At 28.4% G+C, this 16,206-nt stretch overlaps 1 protein-coding gene across 1 annotated transcript in view; it reads left to right on the forward strand.

Moving 5' to 3' along the window:
* The first annotated feature begins 7,388 nt into the window (after positions 1-7,388).
* The window catches only part of LOC107441145 (lipopolysaccharide-induced tumor necrosis factor-alpha factor homolog), a 32,641-nt gene continuing 23,823 nt past the window's right edge, over positions 7,389-16,206 (forward strand). The window contains exons 1-2 of the mRNA XM_087159147.1: positions 7,389-7,569; positions 15,632-15,700. Coding sequence (XP_087015273.1) covers positions 15,646-15,700 — 55 coding nt within the window. The 5' untranslated portion in view covers positions 7,389-7,569; positions 15,632-15,645. The remainder of the gene's footprint in view (positions 7,570-15,631; positions 15,701-16,206) is intronic.

Below are 16,206 nucleotides of genomic sequence, written 5' to 3' on the forward strand. Positions count from 1 at the left end.
AGTAACGTCTTAACCATTTTCCTCTTAAATTTTATTAAGAACGAAGTTTTAAAATCACAAATAACAAAATTTTATTGAACACCTGCAAGTTTTTCGATGTCACATTCGTACATCTTCATCAGTAGGAGTATATACTGGAATGATAAAAACAGAAATGATAAAAATCAAACAAGAATGTGTCATACTAAGAGCGATAAATATACAGTTAAAAGAGGTAAATAAATGGTTAAAAGGCCCAAACAATTTTTAAAAAATCATGCCATTCAACTATAATTTATTTTTAATACCGGGCCTGTAGCACATATCTTGTTCAGGTACAATATTGTGGCTGATCATACAAAAAGCATACTTTTTTTTTATTTTAGCAGTCCCACAAAACTATATTATTTTTGTCCAAAAAAAATTGTATTTTATCTTATCTACCTTAGCTCTAATTTCGAATGTAAGTATGTAAGTACGATAAGGTCATAATTTCCAAACTTATTGATTAAAAAAATTACTTAGCAATAAAAAGGAAATAATGATTTTGACCATATGTTGGGAAAGCCAAAAATGGTCACTTACACAGTATATGGAAGTTGTTGCACTGTAAAAAATAAACACTCAAATTTCACGAAACTTTCTTCGTTTTGAAGAAACCGTTTCCTGGTATATGCTCCTAGCGAACATCTCGTCAAAGTGACGAAATATCGTAACTTTTTCGAGGAAACGAATTTCGTCAATATTAAAGAAATATTTAATCATTTTATTTTTATTTTTTTACAAGAAAAAACGATCTTTTTTTATCATTTTATCGTGAGATAGAGCTATATCAGTGTCGCCTTAAAAACAGAAAATGGACAGATTAAATAGACAGATAAATTATATCCCTGCCTGAGGCTGGATTCGATCCCGGGATCTTTCTGGTATGAGGCCAACTCACTGACCATGAAGCAGGACGTCCGGCTTATTTAGGCTATCTAGTTTCCACTCTAGTTCCGTCATTTTAGTTAAGTATAGTTGATTATCGGCCACAGTGCACGGCGATGAGGTTCCAAGTTGACGAAACGTGTTCTTCATACATTTGAGAGTTCGTATTTCGTCGTAAGACATGTGATTTCGTGATGAAATGATTCTCAAAATTAACGAAATATAGCCCAATGATTGTTGAATCGTCAAAAATGAAAGTTTTATTTTTGAGAGTAGGATAACAATCACATACACTGAATGCAAATTATTACACTTGTCCAAATTACAACACTCTTCCTTTTTGCAAATGCTTGGGGTGTCGGATCATGAAAAGTTTTAACTGCATGACATCTGGTTATTGTAGTTTTATAAAAATTTTAAATTATTTTTCGAACGAAAGGCATGATAAACCTATTTTAAATAAGTTGTTATTAAATTGTAAAACTATGTTTATAAAAAAATTTAAGAATTGCCTTTATAATAAATATTTCTATTACTGCAGGTGATTAAACACTTTGCCTTTACTATTTCTTGTGATAGTTGCGGAAATGAATAATTTAAATAATTATTAAAAATACCAGATAATTAGTTTTCTAAGAGTAACACTGCTAGAATAAATTTACACGTCTACTTCAAGTGTCGTGTCATCTTAAGGCCTTTTTTTAAATACAAAAACAAGATGAATAAAAAAAATTAAAAAATCGGTACAAATATTTCAAATTATAACATAAACTAAAAAAAATTATTTTAATAGTTTTTTCGCCCTGGTGCAATTATTTTTTTGCAATCGTGTGGATTGTGTAATATATATTACATTTATTAATACTTTATTAATAAGCTATTTGTAAAATTGATTGTATATTTGTTGAATATTTACATTTATAGTTTAACAATATAATATATATTTTGATATTAACTTGACTTTGTTAAAATACTACAACAAGATGAATAAAAAAAATTTGAAAATATGTACAAATATTTATAATTATATCATAAACTAAAAAAAATTGTCGGATTTTTCGTTGTGAAGCAATTTTTATTGTGTGGAATGTGCAATACATAGAAAATAAAATATTCATAATAAAAAGCTATTTACAAAATTTATTGTATATTTGATGAATATTTACATTTATTGCTTAACAATATAATATATTTTTTTATATTAATTTGATATATCTTTAATTTATTTGAATTATTTTTCTATAGAGCAATGATATTTGTATCAAAAAGTATTTTTCAATAATTCTTTAATAAAAGTGTAAATAAATTTTAAATTTAAAAGCTTGTTTTTTTAAAACAAAATTTTTATTTTTCAAAGGTTATTCAACATAGTTATTCCATAGTGATACAATGAATAAATAATAATACCCAATAATTACTGGTTAAATCCAATAATTCCATCTTTTCTTGGAAAAAATGTATGACTTAGTTTTCTAATAAGAAGCGAAGATACTTATTGTATGTAAGCCCAGAATGTCCGAAATTATCCTTGAATGCTCAAATCAAGTAAAGTTAAACTTAGAAAGAAAAACTTCGGAAACGTCACATTGTGAACATGAACAAATATTGGTATAGAATTGTGTTATTTGATGAAATTTCATAACGTTTGGTTCAAATCATTATACTCTAAGGGTAGGTGTGTATGTGTCGATTATTGATTTTTGTTTATGATCTTATTCAACAATACTGTTGCCAAATATTTTAGAAAGCAACTAACAAGAGCGGTATAAAAACTTCAAAACCAGTTTGATTGCCTTAGAATACTTGGTTGTGTTTCGAATGATTCACTTTAAATCTCTGTTCACTCCCTCCGGCAATCAAAGATATCTTTGATGTTCTCTGTTCACTCCCTCCGGCAATCAAAGATATCTTTGATGTTCTCTGTTCACTCCCTCCGGCAATCAAAGATATCTTTGATGTTCTCAGTTCCTTCTTTTTTTATATGACTTTTATGACTTCTAAACTACTTGTGTTTTTACCCTTGCTTTAGCGACCACATATATCTTTAAATCTGCTAATTCATTTTTAATAAGGATTCAAAAAATAAGTATTAAGCATGGTTATTGCGGATCATTTCCTATTTCATAAAATTCTAAATCTATACTCTAAACTAATTTGAGCATAAAGTTGTTTAGAATTTTAAAGTTAACCAAGAAATTAAAAACTAGAAAGAAACAATTTTAAAAAAAAATTCTAGTATTAAAAATCAGAAAAGTTTTGCTATGGTAAGACTAAAATGCATTGCTTATTATAAATATTTTACTTTTTTTTTAAAAAAAATAAAAGTAATTTCTAAATTTTTATGAGCTAAAATTGCATTATTAAATTCGTTTGAAAACTAAATTTTGTTTCCCTTACAATGTTTTCTCTGTGCCTAATGTTTGATAGTAAACTCATTTAATTTAATAATGAAACTAATACATGGAGAAACACTTGACATAAAATTACCACACTACATGGTAATAAGATTTTTTGTCAGAAAAACCATAGTTCTGGAATTGAAAACCAAAATATTCGATATTTAAACCATTCAATTGATAATTTTTCTCTTCATATGATAACGGTTAACTGGAAATTTTGGTTTTTAAAATTATAGTTCTTATAATCACACATTTAGTAAAAAATACGAAACTGGAAGAAAAAAAAATTTAACCGAATAAATCGTTTTAAGGAATCATAACAAAGTTACCAAGTTTTGCCTTACATTTGCTGAATTTTATCACAGATCATAAAATTATATTTTATAGTTAATGTAACCAAATTTATTACCATAAACTACCGAGGTTTTACGTGTTCCCATAGAGCAAATTTTACTGTATTCTGGTAGTTTTGACCAATATTTTTTTTTCTCTCAATTTCTCAGTCAACTAAAAAAGTTGAGAAAAAATAATTTTGATCTGTTTTTCATTTTTTTTTTCATTTTTTTTTTGTGTGTGTGTGCTCCTCACACTATTGTATTGATATTGATTTTGTGGATATAATCATGTGGGTTGATGAAAAGATTTCGAATGTTTATTAATATTTTCTCTTGACTTTTATTAATATTTTTTATAATTCATTTTCATTATTATTTTTTACCTTTCTTTTTTCATTATTCTTGTAATTTTTTCCATTTTATCAATATATATATATATATATATTAGTCTTTCTTTTATTTATATTTATTGGTAGTGATTTATCCGATATGAAGCTCGGAAAATTTCTTTTCTGCACTATGGCATATATAGTTTAAAACTATAAATTTCTTCGAGTTTAAAGCAAAACTATGACTTTTTTTTTTCTTTTTCAAAACAGCTTCCACAAATAACTTAAAGTGTCTTGCCTTTTTTTTACATTACATTCTGATTATTTCTTTCTTGTTTCATAGTTTATTTTTCGTTCTTTTTTATGTTTGTTGCAATCCTGTTAACTATATAGCTAAACGTAGATATTATAGTTGAATATATATTTAAATATATATAGTTAATTATAAAAAAAATATTATATTAAATATACATAATTTTGTAGTATATAATTAAATATTTATAGTCAAATGTATTACGTTCTTGATATACATGATGCAGTGAAACAAGCAAATTTATACATGAAAAAAATAAAAATCGTATTTTTTTTAAGTACATTTATATTCTTCTTTTTCAATGATGAATCATTAAAAATATGTTAACAGCATTTATAAAAATATTTTTCAGATATATATTGATTTTATTATTGCATACACATATGTATTCAATTTTTGAACCATTTGTATAGGTCTTACATAAGAATTTGATTATTTTTATTGTGTAAACAAAATCGAATAGTTTTATGTCTCATACTATTTGTTAACGTTAATAAATATCTTGTATGAAACTGCTTCATGTTTATTTATTTTCATAAGCATTAATTATTAAATTAATACTTAATGCATACTTCAATAAATACCAAAGAATACCTAATATTCAATGAATGAATGCTGCATATGAGGAATGAATTTCTCCCTATGCAGCATTTGACAATTATTCAATTTTTTGAAGAAAGCTGATTTATTGTATAAATAATATTCATTTAGTGTAAGCTAAACAATGCATTGAAAATTTACAGTGAAGCAAAAACAAAACATTTTATGTATAATTAAAAAAATTATTAAGATTTGAAAAATTTAACAATTTGAAGTTACTTCTTAGAGTTACTTTAAAAAGTTTAAAGACAATTTTAAAAAAAAAGTTTAATGATATGTTTAAGATAAACTTCAAGTTAAATGCAACAGTTAATAATTCTCAAACTTTTTTTATTTCATTACAACTTATTACTATTTTTTTCCATAATTCATCACAATTTCAGCTTTCTTAGTCTTGTAGTTTCCGCGCAACAAAATAAAAAACCTGAAGTTAAATACCATAAACAGTGACGTTGTTGTTTGCTCGAGGGAATTTTTTAAATATAGAGAGTAAATTATTTAAAGCATTATTAAAATCACAAGCTCAATAGGAAAATTACAAAATTCAGTAATTTCTAAGATAAAATGTTTTCCTCAGTTTCTTTTTTTCTTTTTTTTCTTTTGGAATTGTGAGATAAATGTTCGAATCAACTAAAATATTCTTATAACACTAGATTTCGTAACATCAAAAGATATTTCATAAGAAATATTTTCATGCTTAGAATGTGTCTGCTACCATATGTAGTATATTATTATTTGAAACCCATAAATTATGCGGAAATAGTTCAAAAATCATGTAACTATAGTCAATGTGAACCACGTCAATTTTTCAAAATTATGCGAATAGTTTGCGGATGATCTAAAAATGCATGACTCTCGAACATGCTTTATTACTTTCAAAGATACAAACTCAGGTCACATGAGAAAGATATCCCCTCTATCTGTTAGTCAATATTTATATTTTGATTTATGGTGTTTGCATTCAAAAATGTGACTTTTGCTTTTACTTTTCGCTTTATATCCTTTAAAACATTTTAATTCAGATCTCATGAAAATGATATATCCTCAAACTGGATGTCAGTATTTATGTTTTGATTTATTATGTTAACATTCAAAAGTGCTTCTCTTGATTTTACTTTCGCCTTTATAACATATATAGTATATTTTATATTTAGTAACTTACATAAAGCCTATAATACATAATACCATATAATAGCTACATAATAGCTTGGCAGGGATTGGTTGGCAGGGCGCTGGACTCACGTTCGTGAGAACGAGAGTTCGAATCCAGCCGGCTGAAGAATCTGCAGTAAATGGTGCGTGGTGCAACTTAAATATGTCAGGTCATAAAGTCCTCTGTATTCCCATAGCAAATTATACTTCTATGAGTACTGAATTGGAGATTGGTCTGGTTCAGGCAAAATTACGATATGTGAATGAATGAATGGATGCATTAATGGGCTCTCCCTATAAACAAGTGAAACGTATGGGTGTGGCAGAAGTCGAATTCTTGGCCATCGATGACACCACTGGAAAACAAGAATAATCGCACCCTCTCTGCCTAAATGACCGACGGCAACAACATCAACATATTCAAAAGCGTGTCTTTTGCTTTTACTGTATAACTTTAAAAACATTCTTATTCATGTCACATGACAATGATATATTCTCTACCTGGTGTCAATGTTTATATTTTGGTTTCTTATGTTAAGATTCGAAAGTGCGTCTTTCACTTACCCCTTTATAACTTATATAGAATATTATATACTTAGTATATTATTATTAGAAACTATAAATTTTGCCGTTATACTTCGAAAATCATGTGACCAGAAAGCAAAAATTTTTCAAAATGATGCGAAATAGGTAGCGGATGATCGAAAAAAAAGCATAATTTGAAGAAAAAAAATACACTTTTTCTTTCTTCCTCACATTTCTTTAAATACTAAAGTAAAATTTTAACTGCATTACATAGAACAGTTAGAAGTAAGTTGAAAACTAACTGTTAATACTAATTTATCTGGTAAATAGTAGAGTTTCACAAAAATAAAAATTATGTGGTAGTTTAGTGATTAAATAAATATTTGTGAAGAGTAAGATTTTTAGCATTTTTACCCAATTTGTAGGGCCCAGACTATTTCTATTCTCAAAAGAAACTTTGTTTATAATAATTATTAATTATTATTATTTAAAAAGATCGTTAAAGACATCGTTTCGACGCAGATCAGATTTAAGTCAATTGTTTTAAAATTATATTTGAAAAACCTCACAAAATGTATTAATATTTGGAGAGAAAAAATTTGAAACTTAGGCACCCTTTTCAATTAAATGATAAATTTAGGTTATTAAAAAACACAGATATATGGAAAAAGAATTGTTGATAACAAATTAGCACCCCAGATTTTCGTTTAATTTTGAAAAATTGTTATGGAAAATAAAACATGAATTGATCCCCACGGCCGCTTCCCTATTTCATTTCCAGACACACATTGTAGATCGGGATATCTTGTCTAGACATTCATTTCCCTTTTCTAAGAAAAGTTCGACCTGAAAAGTTCGTGAAACACTATTCCTAGAATGAAGGACAAACGTGTGACGTAGAGTTTAATTTGTGTACGAAATCAACATTGGTTGTAAGCATTTATTAGGCAAGGAACCAGTATTTTCAAAATACGTTTCTTTCTACATTTTTGAATTTGGCAAAATAAGTAAGACTTATAATTATTTTACGCTTATATGTACATTTCTTGATTTTAGTGTCATAAATTACTAAGTTTGATTTATCCTAATAATAATTCAGTTAAATTCTAGAATTAAATTAAAAGAAACTCCTATCTGCTCGAATCTTAATATTGTGTTTATACTTTCACTTTTTCTTTCACTTTTTCACATTTCGCTTTATAGCTTTCAAAACGTGAAAAATAAGATTACATGACAATATTATCCACTTCACTTGGAAGTCAATATGTATATTTTGATTTATAAATAAAATAATAAAAGAAATAAATTATACTTATAACACTACATTTCGAAGCATCAAAAAATATTTCATAAAAAATATTTTCATGCTGAGAATATGTCTGTTACCATATTTAGTATATTTATTTATTTTAAATTCATAAAGTAGGCTGAAATACTTTAAAAATCATGTAACTAGTCGATGCTAATTTTTCAAAATTACTCGAATAGTTTGTGGATGATCTAAAAATCTATAACTTTCAAACATGCTTTATAACTTTCAAAAGATGCAAACTTAGTTTACATGACAATAATATCCCCTCTACCTGTTTGTTAATATTTATATTTTAATTTATGGTGTTTATATTAAAAAGTGTGACTTTTACTTTCACTTCTCGCTTTATAACTTTCAAACCATGCAAACTCAGGTAACATGACAATGATATCCCCTCTATCTGTTTGTTAATATTTATATTTTGATTAAGGGTGTTTATATTAAAAAGTGTGACTTTTGCTTTCACTACTCGCTTTATAACTTTCAAACCATGCAAACTCAGGTAACATGACAATGATATCCCCTCTACCTGTTTGTTAATATTTATATTTTGATTTAGGGTGTTTATATTAAAAAGTGGGACTTTTGCTTTCACTACTCGCTTTATAACTTTCAAAACATGCAAACTCAGGTTACATGGCAATGATATCCCCTCTACCTGTTTGTTAATATTTATATTTTGATTAAGGGTGTTTATATTAAAAAGTGTGACTTTTGCTTTCACTACTCGCTTTATAATTTTCAAACCATGCAAACTCAGGTAACATGACAATGATATCCCCTCTACCTGTTTGTTAATATTTATATTTTGATTAAGGGTGTTTATATTAAAAAGTGTGACTTTTGCTTTCACTACTCGCTTTATAACTTTCAAACCATGCAAACTCAGGTAACATGACAATGATATCCCCTCTACCTGTTTGTTAATATTTATATTTTGATTAAGGGTGTTTATATTAAAAAGTGTGACTTTTGCTTTCACTACTCGCTTTATAACTTTCAAACCATGCAAACTCAGGTAACATGACAATGATATCCCCTCTACCTGTTTGTTAATATTTATATTTTGATTAAGGGTGTTTATATTAAAAAGTGTGACTTTTGCTTTCACTACTCGCTTTATAACTTTCAAACCATGCAAACTCAGGTAACATGAGAATGATATCCCCTCTACCTGTTTGTTAATATTTATATTTTGATTTAGGGTGTTTATATTAAAAAGTGGGACTTTTGCTTTCACTACTCGCTTTATAACTTTCAAAACATGCAAACTCAGGTAACATGACAATGATATCCCCTCTACCTGTTTGTTAATATTTATATTTTGATTTAGGGTGTTTATATTAAAAAGTGGGACTTTTGCTTTCACTACTCCCTTTATAACTTTCAAACCATGCAAACTCAGGTAACATGACAATGATATCCCCTCTACCTGTTTGTTAATATTTATATTTTGATTAAGGGTGTTTATATTAAAAAGTGTGACTTTTGCTTTCACTACTCGCTTTATAACTTTCAAACCATGCAAACTCAGGTAACATGAGAATGATATCCCCTCTACCTGTTTGTTAATATTTATATTTTGATTTAGGGTGTTTATATTAAAAAGTGGGACTTTTGCTTTCACTACTCGCTTTATAACTTTCAAAACATGCAAACTCAGGTAACATGACAATGATATCCCCTCTACCTGTTTGTTAATATTTATATTTTGATTTAGGGTGTTTATATTAAAAAGTGGGACTTTTGCTTTCACTACTCCCTTTATAACTTTCAAACCATGCAAACTCAGGTAACATGACAATGATATCCCCTCTACCTGTTTGTTAATATTTATATTTTGATTAAGGGTGTTTATATTAAAAAGTGTGACTTTTGCTTTCACTACTCGCTTTATAACTTTCAAACCATGCAAACTCAGGTAACATGAGAATGATATCCCCTCTACCTGTTTGTTAATATTTATATTTTGATTTAGGGTGTTTATATTAAAAAGTGGGACTTTTGCTTTCACTACTCGCTTTATAACTTTCAAAACATGCAAACTCAGGTAACATGACAATGATATCCCCTCTACCTGTTTGTTAATATTTATATTTTGATTTAGGGTGTTTATATTAAAAAGTGGGACTTTTGCTTTCACTACTCCCTTTATAACTTTCAAACCATGCAAACTCAGGTAACATGACAATGATATCCCCTCTACCTGTTTGTTAATATTTATATTTTGATTAAGGGTGTTTATATTAAAAAGTGTGACTTTTGCTTTCACTACTCGCTTTATAACTTTCAAACCATGCAAACTCAGGTAACATGAGAATGATATCCCCTCTACCTGTTTGTTAATATTTATATTTTGATTTAGGGTGTTTATATTAAAAAGTGTGACTTTTGCTTTCACTACTCGCTTTATAACTTTCAAAACATGCAAACTCAGGTAACATGACAATGATATCCCCTCTACCTGTTTGTTAATATTTATATTTTGATTTAGGGTGTTTATATTAAAAAGTGGGACTTTTGCTTTCACTACTCCCTTTATAACTTTCAAACCATGCAAACTCAGGTAACATGACAATGATATCCCCTCTACCTGTTTGTTAATATTTATATTTTGATTAAGGGTGTTTATATTAAAAAGTGGGACTTTTGCTTTCACTACTCGCTTTATAACTTTCAAACCATGCAAACTCAGGTAACATGACAATGATATCCCCTCTACCTGTTTGTTAATATTTATATTTTGATTTAGGGTGTTTATATTAAAAAGTGGGACTTTTGCTTTCACTACTCCCTCTATAACTTTCAAACCATGCAAACTCAGGTAACATGACAATGATATCCCCTCTACCTGTTGTTAATATTTATATTTTGATTAAGGGTGTTTATATTAAAAAGTGGGACTTTTGCTTTCACTACTCGCTTTATAACTTTCAAACCATGCAAACTCAGGTAACATGACAATGATATCCCCTCTACCTGTTTGTTAATATTTATATAAGTTTCAAAACATGCAAACTCAGCTGACATGACAATGATATCCCTTCTACCTGTTTGTTAATATTTATATAAGTTTCAAAACGTGCAAACTCAGCTGACATGACAATGATATCCCCTCTACCTGTTTGTTAATATTTATATAAGTTTCAAAACGTGCAAACTCAGCTGACATGACAATGATATCCCCTCTACCTGTTTGTTAATATTTATATTTTGATTTAGGGTGTTTATATTAAAAAGTGTGACTTTTACTTTCACTTCTCGCTTTATAACTTTCAAAACATGCAAACTCATGTAACATGACAATGATATCCCCTCTACCTGTTTGTTAATATTTATATTTTGATTAAGGGTGTTTATATTAAAAAGTGTGACTTTTGCTTTCACTACTCGCTTTATAACTTTCAAACCATGCAAACTCAGGTAACATGACAATGATATCCCCTCTACCTGTTTGTTAATATTTATATTTTGATTAAGGGTGTTTATATTAAAAAGTGTGACTTTTGCTTTCACTACTCGCTTTATAACTTTCAAACCATGCAAACTCAGGTAACATGAGAATGATATCCCCTCTACCTGTTTGTTAATATTTATATTTTGATTTAGGGTGTTTATATTAAAAAGTGGGACTTTTGCTTTCACTACTCGCTTTATAACTTTCAAAACATGCAAACTCAGGTAACATGACAATGATATCCCCTCTACCTGTTTGTTAATATTTATATTTTGATTTAGGGTGTTTATATTAAAAAGTGGGACTTTTGCTTTCACTACTCCCTTTATAACTTTCAAACCATGCAAACTCAGGTAACATGACAATGATATCCCCTCTACCTGTTTGTTAATATTTATATTTTGATTAAGGGTGTTTATATTAAAAAGTGGGACTTTTGCTTTCACTACTCGCTTTATAACTTTCAAACCATGCAAACTCAGGTAACATGACAATGATATCCCCTCTACCTGTTTGTTAATATTTATATTTTGATTTAGGGTGTTTATATTAAAAAGTGGGACTTTTGCTTTCACTACTCCCTCTATAACTTTCAAACCATGCAAACTCAGGTAACATGACAATGATATCCCCTCTACCTGTTTGTTAATATTTATATTTTGATTAAGGGTGTTTATATTAAAAAGTGGGACTTTTGCTTTCACTACTCGCTTTATAACTTTCAAACCATGCCAACTCAGGTAACATGACAATGATATCCCTTCTACCTGTTTGTTAATATTTATATAAGTTTCAAAACATGCAAACTCAGCTGACATGACAATGATATCCCCTCTACCTGTTTGTTAATATTTATATAAGTTTCAAAACGTGCAAACTCAGCTGACATGACAATGATATCCCCTCTACCTGTTTGTTAATATTTATATTTTGATTTAGGGTGTTTATATTAAAAAGTGTGACTTTTACTTTCACTTCTCGCTTTATAACTTTCAAAACATGCAAACTCATGTAACATGACAATGATATCCCCTCTACCTGTTTGTTAATATTTATATTTTGATTAAGGGTGTTTATATTAAAAAGTGTGACTTTTGCTTTCACTACTCGCTTTATAACTTTCAAACCATGCAAACTCAGGTAACATGACAATGATATCCCCTCTACCTGTTTGTTAATATTTATATTTTGATTAAGGGTGTTTATATTAAAAAGTGTGACTTTTGCTTTCACTACTCGCTTTATAACTTTCAAACCATGCAAACTCAGGTAACATGAGAATGATATCCCCTCTACCTGTTTGTTAATATTTATATTTTGATTTAGGGTGTTTATATTAAAAAGTGGGACTTTTGCTTTCACTACTCGCTTTATAACTTTCAAAACATGCAAACTCAGGTAACATGACAATGATATCCCCTCTACCTGTTTGTTAATATTTATATTTTGATTTAGGGTGTTTATATTAAAAAGTGGGACTTTTGCTTTCACTACTCCCTTTATAACTTTCAAACCATGCAAACTCAGGTAACATGACAATGATATCCCCTCTACCTGTTTGTTAATATTTATATTTTGATTAAGGGTGTTTATATTAAAAAGTGGGACTTTTGCTTTCACTACTCGCTTTATAACTTTCAAACCATGCAAACTCAGGTAACATGACAATGATATCCCCTCTACCTGTTTGTTAATATTTATATTTTGATTTAGGGTGTTTATATTAAAAAGTGGGACTTTTGCTTTCACTACTCCCTCTATAACTTTCAAACCATGCAAACTCAGGTAACATGACAATGATATCCCCTCTACCTGTTTGTTAATATTTATATTTTGATTAAGGGTGTTTATATTAAAAAGTGGGACTTTTGCTTTCACTACTCGCTTTATAACTTTCAAACCATGCCAACTCAGGTAACATGACAATGATATCCCCTCTACCTGTCTGTTAATATTTATATAAGTTTCAAAACATGCAAACTCAGCTGACATGACAATGATATCCCTTCTACCTGTTTGTTAATATTTATATAAGTTTCAAAACGTGCAAACTCAGCTGACATGACAATGATATCCCCTCTACCTGTTTGTTAATATTTATATTTTGATTTATGGTGTTTATTATTCAAAAGTGTGACTTTTGCTTTCACTTCTCGCTTTATAACTTTCAAAACAAGCAGACTCAGGTCACATGACAATATTTCCTTTACCTGGATGTCAATATTTATATTTTGATTTATGGTACTTATATTCAAAAGTGTGCCTTTTACTTTTAATTTTTGCTTTATAACTTTCAAATAAGATTACATGCTAATCATATCTCCTACATCTGTCTCCAATATTCAGATTTTTAGTCATGATATTCACTTTTCGCTTTATTTATAACTTTAAAAATAGGTTATCCCAAATCACGGGAAAATGAAACCTCCATCTCCGTTCAGCCGATATATATACTTGGACTTAGATTGTTTATATTCAAAAGTAAGGAGTTTTTGCGTCGGAGTTAGTTCCTATGTAAATACCGTGTAAATTCAGATTTTTAATTTACCCTTGATAATTCTCTTTTCGTAATCATTTAATTTTAATTATAATTTAATTAATTATAATTTAATTAATTATAATTTAACTAATTATAATTTAATTAATTATAATTTAATTAATTATAATTTAATTAATTATAATTTAATTAATTATAATTTAACTAATTATAATTTTATTAATTATAATTTAATGAATTATAATTTTTGTATTTAAATTTTGTAATATTATTAAAAAAACAAAAATAAATAGAATGAATTGGATGTCTCCGGAGATTCGAAAGAGTGATGACAATAGAAAAAAGAAGATATTGCTTTTTAAACCTACAGGAACAGGAGAGCGGGGTAGGCGGCGGTAGAGATAAGCTGATTCGGTGAAGTCTTACTTTCTTGAAATTAATGAAAAGAATTGGAGATTAACGAAACTTCGGAAGTCTTCATGGAGAAATCTTCAGAGGAAGGCATTGGCCCACATTGAGCTGTCTGTCCAACTCTGATGACGATGTTGATAATTCCCTTTTTGTAATTTTTATGTGAACATAGTTTGCAATGTTTTGTAAACTAATCGCTTTTTAGAATTTTAAAGTTAAATGAAAAATTAAAAAGGAGAGAGAACAAATTTGATAAATTTTATCTAGTACTAAAGGTCGGAAAAGTTTCGCTCTGATCCGTCTGCTAAGTTCGTTTAATCTTTGGTAAATTAAGACATGATGTTATTTGCTGAGGATCAATGACCAAGTCGAATTTTAAACCGGTTATCATTTTGGATAAATATACCGATTATCTAATATACATAATTCTCCTACGTGGCTCCCAAATTTTGGCTGTATTTATTTTCCGCCGGTGGCAGCGTTTGCTTTGTTTTGTTTGCTTTACTATTTCTCTTACACGGCGAATCGACCAATGATTGCCGCTAAAAATGTCACATGCCAAATCTAGCTGAGGTGGCTCAACATATAGCGCTTTTAAAAACGGAAACTGAAATAACCAGAGAGCATCAGCTGCGGCAGTCTCATACTAATAAGCTAGGCAGAAGTGAGTAGTCTTGGTCGATAGATCTCTATTTTAGTATTTTGTCGAAATTATTTGAATTTATTTATTGAATACGAATTTATTTGACGATTTTTGATTTATATTACGAATTATACTATAGCACATTTCCAATAGGTTTAACGAATTACATGTCATTTATTTGAATTCAAATTTATTTTCATCACTTAGTATTTACTAAAAAGATGCATTTTTTTTTAAAAAAAAGGAAGTTTTTTATATGGATTTGAATGATTGTTTTGAATTCTTAGAATTTTGTGCTTTTGCAATGTACCTAAGTTAGTAGCGAGCTTGGTTTGCGAAGCAAACCATATAAGATTGCGTAGCAATTTTCGGGGGTTGGCGAGCGATAGCAAGCAGGGGGCGCAGCCCACTGGTTTTATATATTATATATTGGAATATACATACTATCAGGATACCACCAATCAAGTATCAACAATTTAAATTGAGCTTGAAGTGATTTAGAAATAATTGAAACTTTCATTGTGAAATTCCAGAAAGTGCTCGAAATTTTAACTAACGATAAAGTCTTTTTGGCAATAAATTTTATTTGCAGTGGCCAGAAAGTAGTTCAAACTTGTATTGTTAAGCTAGTGGAGAGATCCAATAATGATTCACTCTAGTAAAATGGAAAGTGGTCTAAGTTTTTTTTTCTTCACTACATTTTTATGAAATACTAGTAGAAAATAATTATAATTTTCTTTCTGTTTCAGCTATTGAATATAGGATGTACGAGCCACCTGCATATCCTGTTGTTGCAGCTTCTGCTCCATCTAAAAATGGTGATTTTTTTACAATTAAAATACACTACTTTGCCAGCCAAAAAAAAGTCACAGAGAAAATTCTTCAATCTTAACTTTTAAAAAAAACGTGTTTTACATTGCATTTTGTCGTAAAATAATCAGCTTGATTAATTTTACAATTTTGAAGATTGTATTCAACTGATTTATTTTCAATATATCATTGCGTTAAATCAATTGATTTTTCAAAATTTAAAAAAAAAAAAAAAATTAAAAAGTCATTGAATTTCAATTTATTGTCTTTATCAATTTCTATTGGCAAATACATAAGAGCTTAGTGTTTAATTTCCACTCTTTTTTAAGTTGCAATTTTAAAATATTATTGTATTATGTTATGTATACATATTATGTAGAATTAAATGTTTTCGAATATATCGAACACAAAAAGAGTTATTTTATTTTATTTTTCATAAAGAGCTGTAAAACAGAGTTATTAAATATGGTCTTTTCAACAAAAATGGATAATGATGAAGAACATTTCAGAAATT

This window comes from Parasteatoda tepidariorum, chromosome 1 (assembly GCF_982258835.1).
Source record: "Parasteatoda tepidariorum strain Cologne lab strain chromosome 1, Ptep-v5.0, whole genome shotgun sequence".
Taxonomy (NCBI): domain Eukaryota; kingdom Metazoa; phylum Arthropoda; class Arachnida; order Araneae; family Theridiidae; genus Parasteatoda; species Parasteatoda tepidariorum.